The 15,230-nt window shown below is 48.4% G+C and overlaps 2 protein-coding genes across 3 annotated transcripts; both read right to left on the reverse strand.

The window, feature by feature from the left end:
* Window positions 1–597: 597 nt before the first annotated feature.
* On the reverse strand, window positions 598–3,260 carry LOC112886496. The gene is made up of 6 exons (XM_025952405.1): window positions 2,954–3,260; window positions 2,748–2,834; window positions 2,388–2,630; window positions 1,747–1,911; window positions 1,500–1,553; window positions 598–1,390 (listed from the first exon to the last, which is right to left on the reverse strand). Exons 1-6 carry the CDS (start codon window positions 3,179–3,181, stop codon window positions 863–865), a joined length of 1,305 nt encoding a protein of 434 aa, XP_025808190.1. The 5' UTR covers window positions 3,182–3,260; the 3' UTR covers window positions 598–862.
* Window positions 3,261–10,393: 7,133 nt separating this feature from the next.
* On the reverse strand, window positions 10,394–14,912 carry LOC112884774. Of its 2 annotated transcripts, XM_025950330.1 has the most exons (11): window positions 14,235–14,910; window positions 13,996–14,112; window positions 13,790–13,890; window positions 12,946–13,017; window positions 12,648–12,729; window positions 12,466–12,546; window positions 12,039–12,083; window positions 11,734–11,799; window positions 11,501–11,650; window positions 10,903–11,031; window positions 10,394–10,738 (listed from the first exon to the last, which is right to left on the reverse strand). In XM_025950330.1, the coding sequence occupies exons 1-11, from the start codon at window positions 14,517–14,519 to the stop codon at window positions 10,718–10,720; spliced, it is 1,149 nt and encodes a 382-aa protein (XP_025806115.1). In that variant the 5' UTR covers window positions 14,520–14,910; the 3' UTR covers window positions 10,394–10,717. The 2 variants fall into 2 exon arrangements, with proteins under 2 accessions (XP_025806115.1, XP_025806116.1); XM_025950331.1 differs by lacking the exon at window positions 12,466–12,546 and having other exon boundaries at window positions 14,235–14,912.
* Between the last annotated feature and the right edge of the window lie 318 nt (window positions 14,913–15,230).

Consider the following 15,230-nt stretch of genomic DNA (forward strand, 5'->3'; position numbering starts at 1 on the left):
GCCGCCGGCGACCTCTGCTATTCCCGTGAGCTCCGCGCGAGGTTCTGTCGGCACCCGCTCGCCTACGCCTATACGTCCCCCTCCTGCTCCCCGTGCGCACCATTCAAAGTCCGAGCGACACCGGAAATGCTGGCGGCGCGGAGGGAGCTGCGTTCCGCCGTCACGCGCTCCGGCATCGTCGAAGAGTCTTGGAGGACGCCCGCGGAGGAGCAGCAAGGCTCGCCTGGCTCGGGACTAGAGCAACGGTTTCTGCCGACGAAGCTCACGAAGATGAAGAAGCTCGGGCCGCGCAGAAAGGGAAAATCAAGTCACCCAGGAGAGATTAGCATTTTTTTTTGAAGAAACAGAGATTAACATTTCAATAGTGCTCGTTTACATGAAAGCTCCAATCCTTTTTCGCAGGCAGCTGCGGCCGCTGTCGCTTCCGCGTCACCGGGCAAGGCTGCCAGCGTCCCCCATGCCGCCGCCACGGAGGCCGCACCGGCGCCGGACGACAACGGCGACGTGCGCGTCCTCATCTCGGCATTCAGACGCTGCCGGCCAAGTACGAGCGGCACCATATATAATTTTGCTGCTAATTTTATGTCCCGTGGAAATGGAGAAATTCCAGCGTTCTAACGGGCTTCGGCTGCATCGTTAATTAATTGCGTCGGGCTTCAACACTATGGCGCAAAACAATTGAACAAAATTCTGTGAACATTTCATCACGATGGCATTATATAATTCATGTAGAGAGGCAGGTGAAGAGGGGGGAAAAATCAAAGCTTTAATTTTGCCACATATATTTGCTTTTGTTCTTGATCAGTGATCAGCACGTACGTAAAGAAACACCCATCCGGTTCCGTTCCTAGCTAGTAGCAACCTACGGGCACCGTGCGTTCCTGCCGGGCCCGCCGTAGTAGAAGTAGGTGCCCCAGGCGCCGCCGCTGCCGCCGGCGATGTCGTAGCACCCCGGCCGGTCGGCGAGGAGCCGGAGCCCGGCGGCGGGCACGAGGCTGTTGTCCCAGTCGACGATCTGCACGTTGCGGAAGTAGGCGGCGCGCGCGTACCCTTCCCCGGGGAAGCGCCCTGACCCCATCTGCGTGGGCGTGTGCGGCGCGCCGGCCGGCCGCGCGTTCACGACCTCGCCGCCGAACTGCACCATGTCGGCGCGGGCGCCCAGGTGCGTGAACAGCGAGGACGGCCAGTAGCCGATGAGCGCGCCGGAGCCGAGCTGCAGCCACCAGTGGCCCTGCCGCGGGTCCTTCCAGATGAGCACGGTGATGTCGAACTGCCGGGCGCCGTAGGACGAGATCGGCGAGATGGCGGCGCCGATGGCCACGCGGCTGCTCGTCTGCACGAAGCCCGAGCAGTGCAGGTTGTAGCAGCCGGTCTCCCGGTACGCGTCGTCCTGCACGGCATTTGCTTTGCTTTCAACTCTCATGATGAGCAACTTGCACGAACAGAGGGAGGGAATTGCATGGTGAGGACGAGTTCCGAAGAAGAGAGAGCTAGCTTACTGTCCAGTACGTGAAGAACCTTGGGTTGTTGTCACCGTACAGCTGAGGGCTTACCTGAAACGAAAATTTCACGCAGAAAGATTGTCAGAGATTAGAGGCAAATCAAATGTTATTCATGTGAAAAAAAAGATAAACTTTACAGTGAACTCTGAAACTAGGACTGAACGTGACATTCATAAGTTGCGGGGTGTGACAGGAAGGCAAGAGTTTCAGAAGAAAAAAAAAAGGAAAGGGACAGAGGACAGACCTGCCAGCCAGCCTCGATGGTGTTGAGGTCGTTGCCGAAGGAGCCGGAGATGACCCAGATCTGCGAGAGGCTGAACTCCGCCGGCGACGCCACCTGCGCCGGCCACACGTTCAGGCTCGCCTTGGCGCCGTAGAACTGGCCCCCTGACACGTACCCCACCGCGTGCTGCAGCACCACCAGAATACGCACACCACATAAGCTGCTTAGGTTTTGAGTCCTAGCATCGACATTGGTGTCGGTTTCTTTCCCTCTTTTTTTTTTGAGTGCATGTTACATGTTCTAAGTCCTAAACCAGAAAAAAAGGTGAAAATGTTTGCAAGAACAAGTACACTTGCTGGTGGACCGAAATCAACGACCATGCAGCGCAATGTGCGGCACCCTCTGTCAGCACCAGTGCTGAGAATCGGTGAGGCTCAAAAGCTAGACGATTCACGATTAGATGAACCACGAAACCCTGCAATTATTGGTGCCATTTCTGCCTTCCTTTTCGCCTCTCTCTCTCTCTCTCTAAAAGCTTGGAAATGTGGCGGGTTTCTACCTTTCCCCAGACGCCAGCCTATCCCCGGGGCGAGATTACACAATGTGCCTGTGTAAATTGATGGACTCCGGTGGCTCGATCGGTGACCAGCAAGATGACTGACCTCATGGCCGCCGCCGGTGGAGTCGCGCCGCGCGAAGCCACCGCCGCCCCGGGCCTTCATCCCGAACCGGCCGACGGAGCTGGCCCGGAGCACGTCGGCCTCCGTGGTCCGCCGCACCGGTATCGTCCCATCCGGACACGACTCGCCGGAGCGCCGCCACACCTGCGGCAATGCCTCCTCTTCGTCTCGATCATCGGCGTCGACGCGACCACTGCTGCTCCTCGGCCTCTCCGCAGGTTCTCTCTGCACAAGAGCACCAACCAGTCAGCTCCGATCCAGCAAGAACACGCCGTGCATTTGTCCTTTTCAGACACAGAGACCAGTGCCGAACTGTTCATCGTATCATCAGACATCAGGTACCTCTGGCTTGTGCCCCCTGAGCTTGGGATGCTCGAACGCGGGCTGCAGGTGCGTCGGCACGCAGTCGATGACATCGCCATCCGGGCTCTGCAAATCAAACCAGAAATCGTCAGCCAAGCAGAACCATGGCCAAGATCGACATCCACCCACCTCTGCAACTGCACGACGACGACCACGAGCAAGAACAGGAACGAACGAACGCATGCCTGGATGGTCTTGACGGAGGCGTCCCTGGTCCTGGCGAGCCGGGCCTTGATCCTCTGGAACCGGAGCAGCTCCTCGGCCGACCGGAACGGCGCCGCCGTGCCGTTGCTGCCGCCGCCGCCTCCAGCCGAGGCCGGGATGACGACGGAGGAGGAGACGAGGAGGAGGAGGAGGAAGGGAACAAATGAGGCAATGATTGGGCTGACGACGATGCAGCGTGGGGGATCCATCTATCAGGGCGGATCTCTTTTGGAGGCGCCTGCTGCGTGCCCTGAATTTTGTATTGGATCAGGGGGGTTGGGGGGGGGGGGGGGGTAGGGGATTAGGAGCGTGGCTGCTTCTGCCGCGGTCTCCTCTCCTCTTCTAGAGCTGTCGCTACGCGCGCGCGCTGCCGCGCTTGTCTCGTTGCTCTCCAGCTCCCATTTTCAGCTGGGCAACCAACCCCAAGGTTAAATACAATCTACTCCATGGTGGTATGCCAGTATGTGTATGTGTATGAAGGTGTGCATGGATGGATGAAAGTGGCAAAGCTACCAGGAAGAAGCTGCGAGACGAAGCATAGCCAGTCTCACTACTCTCGCTCTCCCTCCGTGTGCGGTGGTTGGTGCAGGTGCAGCTGAGGAGCTCTCGTGGCTCGATTGTCTTGGGCAGGTTTCTAAAATCTATTTTTTTCTATAATTTTTATTCTCGAACCGTTTTTTTTATATTTTATACATGGTTCAGACAGCAATTCTCGCTCTCTATCTTTTAACTGCCGAGAAATTTAAAATAGAAAATATCTATACCTAGATATTCAACTGAAGAGACCAGAGTCCCTCGCATGAGACGACCAGCGGCATATTATTGTATAATTGCCTCGAAATGCGCGTCCCCCCGGGACCCATGGTTCCATGATTTTATTACTAATCCTGCATGCTGTTCATGTCCCCCCTCCCCCGCTTCTCTCTCTCTCTCATCCTTTTGGTGGACGTCAGTGGTGGCGTCCAGCGGCAACTTTCAGAGCACGATCGAGCTTGTGGGTCTACATGCAAGACGGCAGCTTGAGGCGTGCATCGCGCTACCTGACTAGCTCCGAGCTGAGGCGCGGCAGCCTTTCGATTTCAAGGTGCAGCCGCATTTGTAGCTAGGGCGCCACCACCACCATTTGCAGCAACCGCATTGCTAGGAGAATATGCAGAAGCTAGAACCTACTGCTCCTAATCCACTATCTCCTTGCAGGCCAATCCCTTCCCTGCAAGCGCTCTCTGCTCGCACTGAACCTCTCCTCAAAAGTCAAAACTAGCAATGCCTCGTCCAGTTCAGATCCATACAACCATCTCCTCACAGAATTTCAGGAGGGCAGCCATCACTTTTACCTGACAGTTCCTTCAGGACGCTGCCGGCTGCCTGTGGCTATGCATCCTTCTGTAGTTTCTGTTTGTTCGTGTCCTGGCCACCAGCGAAAGTGCTCCTCCTTTTCTTTCACCGTCCCAGCTTTTGCTGATGGGAAGCAACACGATGGCCAGCAGCGTCCTGAATCTGAATTTACTCACCAAGTTTACCCTGTCCTCGCAGTGAGGAAAGAATGTTAATTGCATCGGTAAGCACTACTGGTGTTAGCACTCCAGAGACAGTATGCACATTACCCAGCCAAAATGCACATGTTGCCCATGCTAGCATGCCCCTTTAATCTTTATAGCATCTTTTTTTATGCTTTCTCCTTTCTTTCTTCTTCTTTTGTTTTCCCCTTTCCAATCATCAAAGGCAGGATCTCCATTACCAGAACCATGCAGAGCCTCACACAACCTTTATTGTTAGTAGACTCGGTGCAAGACAGAGCAGAATGTTCAAGGCCACAATCATTAGTGCCATGATACCAAGTGAGTGAGGACTAACTAACAACACACACCTCTTGAGCTTGATTTGACAACCTTAGCTGCAAAAGGGGAAAAGGGAGCCAGGATCATGTAAGCACTCTCCAGTCTTTCTTCAGTCTTCACCACCACTCAAGGCAGTCAAGCATGCCATTGCCATTGCTGCAGTGGATCCAGCTCTCTTGGCTGCTCTCCTAGTCCTACACCCACCCACAGTGACCTACAGCCCCACAGGACCCCACACAGGCAGTGAGACTGAGACAGTGCCAGTCCATGCTGCATTTTGCTCAAGGGAGATAGAGGCCCACATAGCAGCTGCATGGCAGTGCCTGCATTGCATATGCAGTGCTGCACTGGTGCCCTTTTGGTTTTGGACAGAGTGGTGTGGAGGAAAGATTAGATATCTCCATCCATCCATATCTCAGTGGGAGCAATTGTTGGTGTTGCCGCCCAGTGTCCAGTGTGGGGTCTGTGAAAGCCTAGCCTAGGGCCTACCAACAAGATTCTGTGCAATATGGATCAAAAGAATGGATTTACTACGTTTACAAGCCTAACCTAGGTATACCCAATTAATTCCTTGGGCAGTTGGTCCTTTTGAAAAAGACTACAAGCAGCTCTTTTCATGACCGAATTGGATGCCTGTTGTCGCCGGCATGGCGTGTTGCACCTTCAGTTGATTTTGCATTCATCGATGATTTCAAATACCGTGTCAAAGAACATGGAATACGTTTGCTCGTGCATTCCAAAATATCCCATCTTAATGAAACACGTGCCAGGAACTCGCTTTTTTTACAAGCTTCTCCGCGGAACCTGTTTAAGATTAAGCTACTGCTTTCCAAAGTTTGTCCGGAAACATGCTGTCAGGAGCCATAGAAGTTAGAGCCGGTACAGATCATTCAGTTGATGTTCCAACTCCACAACAACAACAACAACAACAATTTAGCCTTTTGTCCCAAGCAAGTTGGGGTAGGCTAGAGATGAAATCCACAGAAAACAAGAATAAGAAACATAAAAAGAGCACAAGCCAAAGGAAGAGTTAGGGGTTAAATAAAAAATAACAAAGGTCACGGTTCAGGTACGTTAATTGCTAATCTCCAAGCGCTCCTATCCATAGCTAATTCCTTAGCGATATTCCACTCCTTAAGGTCTCTCTTAACCGTCTCGTTCCAAGTTAGTCTAGGTCTACCTCTATCTCTCTTTACATTATCGCTCCGCTTTAAAACTCCACTACGCACCGGCGCCTCGGGAGGCCTCCGTTGTACATGTCCAAACCATCTCAACCGATGTTGAATCACCTTCTCCTCGATAGGTGCCACCCCTACCCTATCTCGAATCTTCGTTCCGGACTATATCCCTTCTTGTATGCCCGCAGAACCAACGCAGCATACGCATCTCTGCTACACTCAGTTACTGGACACGTTGCCTTTTTGTAGGCCAACATTCAGCACCGTATAGCATCGCCGGGAGAATCGCCGTCCTATAGAACTTACCTTTTAGCCTCTGTGGCACCTTCTTATCACAGAGGATGCCCGAATCCTGCCGCCACTTCAACCAACCGGCTGAAATTCTATGTCTAACATCTTCATCAATGTCTCCATCTTTCTGAAGTATTGATCCTAGATACTGGAAAGTATCCTTCTTGGCCACCACTTGACCTTCGAGGCTAACGTCCCCATCCTCATGCCTAGTCGGGCTAAAGTGGCACATCATATACTCGGTCTTGGTCCTACTCAGTCTGAACCCCCTCGACTCTAGCGTGTGTCTCCACAGCTCTAACCCCTGCTCTACTCTCATCAACTAGCACCGCATCATCAGCAAAGAGCATACATCAGAGGATATCACCCTGTATGTCCCTTGTGACCTCATCCATCACCAAAGCAAATAGATAAGGGCTCAATGCTGACCCCTGATGTAGCCCTATTTTAATTGGAAAGTCACTGGTATCGCCATCACATGTTCGAACACAAGTCATCGCATCCTTGTACATATCCTTGATGAGGGTAATATACTTAGTTGGGACTTTGTGTTTTTCCAAGGCCCACCACATGACGTCTCTCGGTACTTTGTCATACGCCTTCTCTAGGTCAATAAAGACCATGTGTAAGTCCTTCTTCTCCTCTCTATATCTCTCTATCAACTGTCGTACTAAGAAAATCGCCTCCATGGTCGACCTCCCAGGCATGAACCCAAACTGGTTTTGGGTCACCCTTGTCAATCTTCTTAGGCGATGCTCGATAACCCTCTCCCAAACCTTCATCGTATGGCTCATCAGCTTAATCCCCCGGTAGTTAGTACATCTTTGAACATCTCCCTTATTCTTGAAGATCGGTACTAATATACTTCTCCTCCATTCCTCCGGCATCTTATTTGACCGAAAAATTAGGTTAAAAAGTTTAGTTAACCATACTACCGCCCTCTCGTCCAGGCATCTCCACACCTCAATGGGGATGCCATCGGGGCCCATCGCTTTACCTCCCTTCATACTTTTCAAAGCCTCTCCGATCTCTGCCTCCTGAATCCTCCTCACAAAGCGTCTGTTGGTATCATCAAATGAGTCGTCCAACTCAAAGGTAGGACCCTCATTTTCTCCATTAAACAACTTGTCGAAGTATTCTCGCCATCTGTCCTTGATCTCCTCATCCTTCACCAGAAGTCGATCTGTCCCATCCTTGATGCATTTGATTTGGTTTATGTCCCTTGTCTTCCTCTCGCGGGTCCTAACTATCCTATAAATGTCCTTCTCTCCTTCCTTCGTATCTAGCCGTTGATAAAGGTCATCAAAAGCCTGACCTTTCGCTACACTTACAGCTCGCTTTGCACACCTTTTTGCTAATCTATAGCCCTCGATGTTGGTTGCGCTCTTGTCGAGGTGAAGGCGTTTGAAACACTCCTTCTTCTCCTTAATAGCCATTTGCATCTCGTCATTCCACCACCAACTCTCTTTCACTTCCTGCTTGCCTCCCCTACTCACACCAAACACTTCTAACGCCACCTTCCGAACACATGTCGCTATCTTTAGCCACATATCATCTACATCTGCTCTTTCTTCCCAAGACCCCTCGCCTAGCATCCTCTCCTCAAACGTTTGTGCCTCTTCCCCTCTAAGCTTCCACCACTTCGTTCTCGCAATCTTGGCATGTTTGTCCCGGTGGGTACGTACCCGAAAACGAAAATCCGCCACCACAAGCTTGTGTTGGGGGACAACATACTCCCCAAGTATCACCTTACAATCTAAGCAGGCACGTCTATCCTCTCTCCTAGCAAGGATAAAATCGATTTGGCTCGAGTATTGTCCACTATGGAAGGTCACTAGATGGGACTCTCTCTTTCTAAAGAGGGTATTCGCTAACAGCAGGTCGTAGGCCAACGCAAAATTCAAAACATCCTCCCCCTCGTTCCTACTACTATACCCGAAACCCCCGTGTACTCGCTCATATACTACATTAGTCGCACCCACATGGCCATTGAGGTCTTCTCCTATAAAGAGCTTCTCACTGATAGGCACAGTACTAACCATGCTATCAAGATCTTCCCAGAACTGACTCTTGGAGCTCTCACTAAGACCTACCTGAGGGGCATAGGCACTGATCACATTCAGAATCAAATCTCCAATGACCAACTGCACTAGGATAATCCGGTCGCCTTGCCTCCTAACATCTACAACTCCATTCTTAAGGCTCTTATCGATCAAGATGCCTACACCATTCCTACCCGAAGTTGTCCTTGTGTACCAAAGCTTGAAGCCAGAACCCTCCACCTCCTTCGCCTTCTGGCCCTTCCATTTAGTCTCCTGCACGCATAGAATATTTACACGCCTCCTAATTGCTACATCGACTAGTTCTCTTAACTTACCTGTTAGAGACCCTACGTTCCAACTACCTACACGAATCCTAGTTGGCTCGGCTAGCTTCCTTACCCTTCGCACCCGTCGAGAGAAATGCGAAGACGCTTGCTCATTTTTCACTACACCCGGACGCAGATGTAGCGCGCCACATAGGCTGCGACGACCCGACCCTTACTCACTTATCATTATACCCGGATCACGATACGACGCGCCCCTGAGGGGATGACGACCCGGCCCTTGCCCATTTAACATCACACCCGGGTTCCGATGTAGCGCGTCGCTAAGAGGGTTACGCCCCAACGAATTTCTTATGGGTTTCATTTCCATTAGAGTGGCTGATTTTTACGCTGGTTCGCCAAACCTAACACAACTCTTCACATTTTCTCGTCACGGGCCGGGGACCGGCAACTCCTCCAGGCTACATGCTGTAAAAAAGCTGGGGCAGATCCTCCAGGCTCTTTCACCTCCTTGTCAGAAATACCACTAGAAAAAAAGTTGAAAAGACTTTTCTGCACTTTAGGTGTCACAATTCACACAGAGACAACTGCCATCAGATGTACACTGACAAGCGTCACCTACACATTGCGGCTATCAGGGTCTGCTTGCTCCCAATGCCAGGTTGCAAGGCTCAGAACATACAACACATAGGCTTGCAAAATGGACAGGCAGCCACACAAAGATCTATCTAGTTTGGTTCTAGCGTTACAGTTGCAGACATCCTGGGAAATTAAGCAAACTGAAAGTGACCAAGCAACGCTTGAAATAGACCCCAGGCTAACAGCCCATGCAACCAACATGCATCCAGCATTCTCCTCCGTCATCATTATTTTCCCTTTGGTACCACAGGATCACAATCCTCGTGCAAGACCCATTCAGAAAAGGTGAATCGGAAAAACGCTTCCCGACGCGATGTGGTGGGACTAGGGATCACATATGAGAAGCAAAATAGCAAACAGATGATGCTACTCTGCCGCGGGAACACCCAGACGAATATGGCTGGACATTAACAGAACCGGTCCGTTTGGATCCAACCAGCAAAAGAGTAAAAGGGTAAAATTTTTACCATTTGCCTTTTGCTATCTGTTGTTGCTCTTTCCTTTTTCTATAGGGTGTTTGGGTCCAAATGAAAAAAAAAAGAGTAAATTTTTTGCTATTTGCCCTTTTGCCAAAGGATCCAAACAGGCCACTTACGAGCAGAGTGTATGAAAGATGTAGCAGAACCACTTACGAGCAGAGTGTATGAATGGTTTGACGGTCTCTTCAGGTAACAATCAGTTCATGGTGGGCATGCCGGTGCTATCTCAAGTTCTCAACACTCTTGGTGATGTTGGATTACTGATATGGCCCATCACCGACGCAGACAATCTGCACAGTGAAGTGTACGACTCTGGTTTCTGTCATTAGCATGTTACATGGGTACTGTACTTGTAAGGCTACTGGTACAATATCAACAGCACCAGACCTTCTGAATCATAATTAAAATTGTACAGTATATCACTTGAACCAACAACATGATGAGCTCCGCTGAAGCATTAAATTGGCAAAACAATGTCTTCTTATCCAGCCAGTACAATAAAAATTGCAAATTAAGTCTTGAGACCATCAAAGTCAGACAGGTTTCGACCATTTTACTGTGATGGCCCCACATTTCTGATGAAACAGAATTCTTAACATGCATCTATGAATCATACGCTCAATTGGATCAATACTGCAATGTGTACGATAAAATGAGTGTGCAAACAGTATGAGAGAACATTTCTTCATAAATTTGCCGACAAATTTTCTCAGGGTTCAAGCACCAACTGGCTGACTGTTGTTACAATGCTGATCGTGGGTTAGTGATGCACCAACCTAGGTACTAAAAGAAACAAAATTATTGCTTTACAACATGTATTTTACCTTTCTATGGTGTAACAGATTAATATAGTACCACACACTGAACAAAAAAAAGTCACTGTTATTTTCTGTCTCCCCAGTAGTTGCGTATCTTCCTTTACATTTGTGTGAACTGGCAGTATTCTTGTAAGGGTGAAACCATTAAAAAGCAGTTGCCCCTGTGACTATATTCTTCACTTTACTGCTATCAATGACTGCACAAAATAAATTTGAAATAACTGTAAGCAAAGGACAGAGGAATTTCATAGGCTAATATACTACGTTCTAACTTCTAAGTTTGCATATGAACGTATGTGCATACCATTGCATTTTTTTAAAAAAAAGAAAGACAACTTAAAAAGAAAGGCCATGGACTTACTGAATCAAGAAGCTTCAGACCAGCTCCACGTGTAAACTTCCTTGCAAAAAGGAAGCAAGGTGCTGGTTTTCCATTACTTGTACACCACTCCCTCCTATTTTCAGTCTCGTAATATATATTATCAATACCCTAAAATCGAGAAGAATAGATTCTCAGTGATAGTAATAAACTATATTGCGTACCTAAAGGTAGCTTATTTTGGTATAAATTGGTACATCAAGAATCATAGCTGAAAATCCTGTTACAAAAGCAATAGTTTTCCAAACAGACATTTGGTGAAATTTATTCTTGAATGACAGTATTTAACACCACCAGGGTTATAGGTTTGAGGAATTCAACTTGTTGCATTTCCTAAAAAGCAGGTTCTTGTTGCTTTAAAAGATGAATCATTTTAGTAAATGATATGGACTTCATTGACCATGTCAAATAAAGGCAAACCAAACCTAAATTCAAATGGTGATGGGACCTTTTAGTTTCTCCTTTAATCATAGATATGCCTACCCCAACTTCCTCGAACAAAAGTATCTGCTGTTCTGTTTCAGCATGTGTATAACTTTTAAAGGAAAGAAACATGCCCAGATTTGAAGAAGCCATATACCTTTATAGACTTAATAAGTGCGGGAGTAGCATCAGAGACTTTATATGTTACAGGATGCCATCCACGCCTTTCACGATCTTTAGAAGCTGAAAGATCCCATGCACTATGTGTAACTGATCGCCGTGTAAGTTCTTCTTCTAGACCAGTTTGCTGCGTTGTAGAAGAGTTGAACGAACAGGGAACTTAGTTCACAAGAAATCATGTGAAGAATCTTGCAATGACCGTTGACTTACTGCAAGCAATGTCTGAACATAGTGCTCATCTGGTATGCAGTTATGGGCTTTCCATGCCTCTGCAGGCTGTGAAAATAAAAAAAATGACATTTAAATGAAAATAATAATTATCTGAGCTTCCCTTGTAAAATATCCACATGAAAAGCAATCATAAAAATCTAAGTAAAGTAATGCAATTGCTGTTGTTGTTGATGATGATGATGGGAGTTAGATATACTTTACAAGGAAAAACTACCAAAATGGTAATCAGTATTTTACATCACTGAGGAAAAAAATTGGGATAGTTCTGAAAGATTTTCACTTACAATAGGACGATCCCAATCCCGCCAAAACTCTGGCAATGGTCTCCTCTGCAGCACACAAGATATATGATTGGTCAAGATTAGACATAGAACAGATAAAAGGACTTAAGCTGAACAAGGCAAGGATCCAATAATTTGAGAAACCATGCTATAAAAAAATTGGATGGATTGTCACCGAAGGAAAAGGAGAGCGAACATTAATTTATAACAATAAACTTTCATGTGTTGGTGGTCCCATATACAGCAGTTAGCATGCTAACTTTACCAGTTCTTTTGGCGTTTTGATAGGAGCTCATCCCCTGTGAACTATGCATGTTTCCATAACATGCAAAAACCTATCGACAATAATTGACAGTTTTGACTATCTAATACCTACTCACCTACTACCGTTCTCAAACTTATCTGTGTACAAATATTAAGATATATATACCCTGCAATGCTTCTGGAATTCTGGCAACACCACTTCGTCTTCAACTACAACTTCAGCATGCCTTTTAATTAGTACTGCCCACTGGAAATAATGTGTGCATAGAATTTCAGTGGTAGAGGCATCAAAATGAATTATCAATGTAACATCTCATCTTCCTTTATAATAAAAGGTAAAAGGGCCACCTGTGAGCCTTTTCTCCAATTCTCAACTGGGATAATTGGGTCCATTCTTGGATTGTATCGCCCCGCCTTTGTATCAGCAAAACTACAACCAGCACAATACAATTGGGAGATATTAAAGGCAAAAAAAAAAAGACATTTCAGCTGCAAGCCTGCAGTTTGCTGTGTAATTTATCTACACGATCAAGACACAAGAAAACGTAGATAAATCGTAAAGGGAAAAGGGGTTAAAATAAATTTCCAATTACATACATAAAAATATTGGAATAAGCAAGACCACAGAATCTTCAGATGTTTATACCTGTCTACGAAGCTGGTTGATGATGACATTATGTAGTCATAAGTGTAGCTGAAGTTGTACAATGGTACACAGCTGCCAGAGAGATAAGATCCTTGTAAGCACGGATCAAAATTATGGTCCAAAATTCCCAGTGATGAATGAAGCAAAAAAAAAATCATAGGGACTGTTGACAGTAACAGAAGTAGAACTAGGCAGTGGTTTTAGTTATTAGTACAGAAAAAAATGTTATCTAGATTTTGTAGATGTAATACAGAGCGTTAATACTAAAGGTAGTTCAATGTGTTACTGCGCAACTGACATCCAACAGTCAAATGATCAATCATATGGGGTTTAGCTTATTCTACATAAGCTCCGTGGTTGTAGTACAATATCTCAGGATAACTACAGCAACATTTGAACTGCTATGCTATTTATCTACACCAATTTGTAATTACAAAGGGCCACTAATTTATCAGTATGTTCTGGTTCTCCTTTTTTTTTGTACAGCAATATGTATAGTTCCTTGAACATATTTATTTGATGTAATCATGAACGATAAATCTCATTGAGGATTCGCCAGTTGAATCAAGACAAGTAGTTCATTGTTTGTAAATACAATTTTTTTTTTTGAAACCCAAAACAAGCGAAAGCGACAAATTGCAGATTCCAAAAGCATCACTAATACTAATGAGCTCTAAAAAAATTACTTGCTACAACTACATCAATAACTAAAAATCACACATGCTTGGTTGATACACACAGAGATAGACAAGTCCTCGCATTTAACCCCAGATAGCATTCTCTACATAAATCCTAGATCAGAATTTGTGCACGGCATTCTCAAAAATCTCATTGAAGTGTGTACCTGTCGGAGACAAAGACAAAGCGCTCATTGAGCGGGTCCTTGAGAGCATGGCTGAGCAGAATGCGCTCAGCTGTGATCATGCTTGCCTCCCCCCAATCCACCTGCACCAAACAGGGCAGCCTACCTCAGCAAGAGCAACGGTGCAGACGACGCAATTACAATTCAATACAATTCAATGTTCATGAATACGCCGAGAATGTGCCGACCTGGATGCTGTTGTTGACCTGGCGGTTGTAGAAGAATCGGGACCGGGTGGTGGCGCGGGTGAGCACGAAGCCCGGCCGCGAGTGCACGAAGATGGAGAACCTCCCCTCCTTGTCACCCTGATCAAATGCATAACATATCACAGTCAGCAGAATCCAAACGCAGGCATGGAGTGGCATTGGGCGGCAACGGTCACAGGGAAAAGAGCGAATTTTGAGGAGCGGAATTCGGGGATTCGTACGCGGAAGAAGGCGTCCCAGACGAGCTCGAGCGGGAGGCGGTTGCGCGCGATGAAGAGGAAGGCGACCTTGGAGTTCCCCGGCGGCAGCGGCGCCTCCTCCACCTCCGCCCGGGCCTCCGCCACCCTCGCCCCCGCCGCCGCCTTCTCCTCCGCCGCGGGCTCCAGCGGACCGGAGGAGCCGTGGAGCAGGAGGAGGAAGGCGCTGCTGAGGCAGAGGCAGAGCAGCAGCACGAGCAGCGCCACCGCACGCCTGCCCCGGCCGTAGCCAAACCTCCGCGGCTTCATCCCGCCAACCGACCGAGGAGGCTAGGCCGCGGCCACCGCCGGAGTAGGCGGCCGTACCTCCCCCCGCCCCCCGCGGACTCTACCTCGGCGGCATAAGCAGAGTACGGCAGAGCAGAGTAAGCTCAGCTCGGCTCGGCTCGGCTCGGTGCGGCACAGATCTCTGCGCTCCCGGTCTCGTGAATCCCGCGGCGTGGTCTCGTGATCCCGTGAGGGGGGAGAGGTGGTGGTGGGTGGGCTGCGTAGACGCCGTGAGATTGCGGTGGCGACGCCGAGGAGGGGGGGCGCGGGGGGATCGAATCTCAGGCTTGCGTGCTTGCCGAGGAAGCGCGCGGCAGTGGCGCCGAGGAGATGGTGTAGTTTGTCGAAGTGTGGTGCGGCCTGCCGACGTGCTAACTAACCAGCGGCCACCGGCCACGACGGCACGAGGCTGCGGATCTGCTGCGGGGGACATGCTTTGCTTGGACGATTATGGTTTTGTTTCCGGAACCACACCATCAGATTGAAGGTTTTCGATTCAGGTATCAAAAGGTTCCATTTCCAGCAAGATAACTTTTTTCAGCTTAGACTGTAATTCTACCTTGGTCACACTCACTAATGCATGCAAGATTTCAGTGTGGAGAGCGTTCCACTAATTTTCGGCGTATGGCACATTTATCCAAAGCCAAGGGAGATGCATCACTTGGCAGGCATGCTGACTTGAGTTCGGATCAA

The sequence above is a fragment of the Panicum hallii genome, chromosome 3 (assembly GCF_002211085.1).
Source record: "Panicum hallii strain FIL2 chromosome 3, PHallii_v3.1, whole genome shotgun sequence".
NCBI classification, from domain to species: Eukaryota; Viridiplantae; Streptophyta; class Magnoliopsida; order Poales; family Poaceae; genus Panicum; species Panicum hallii.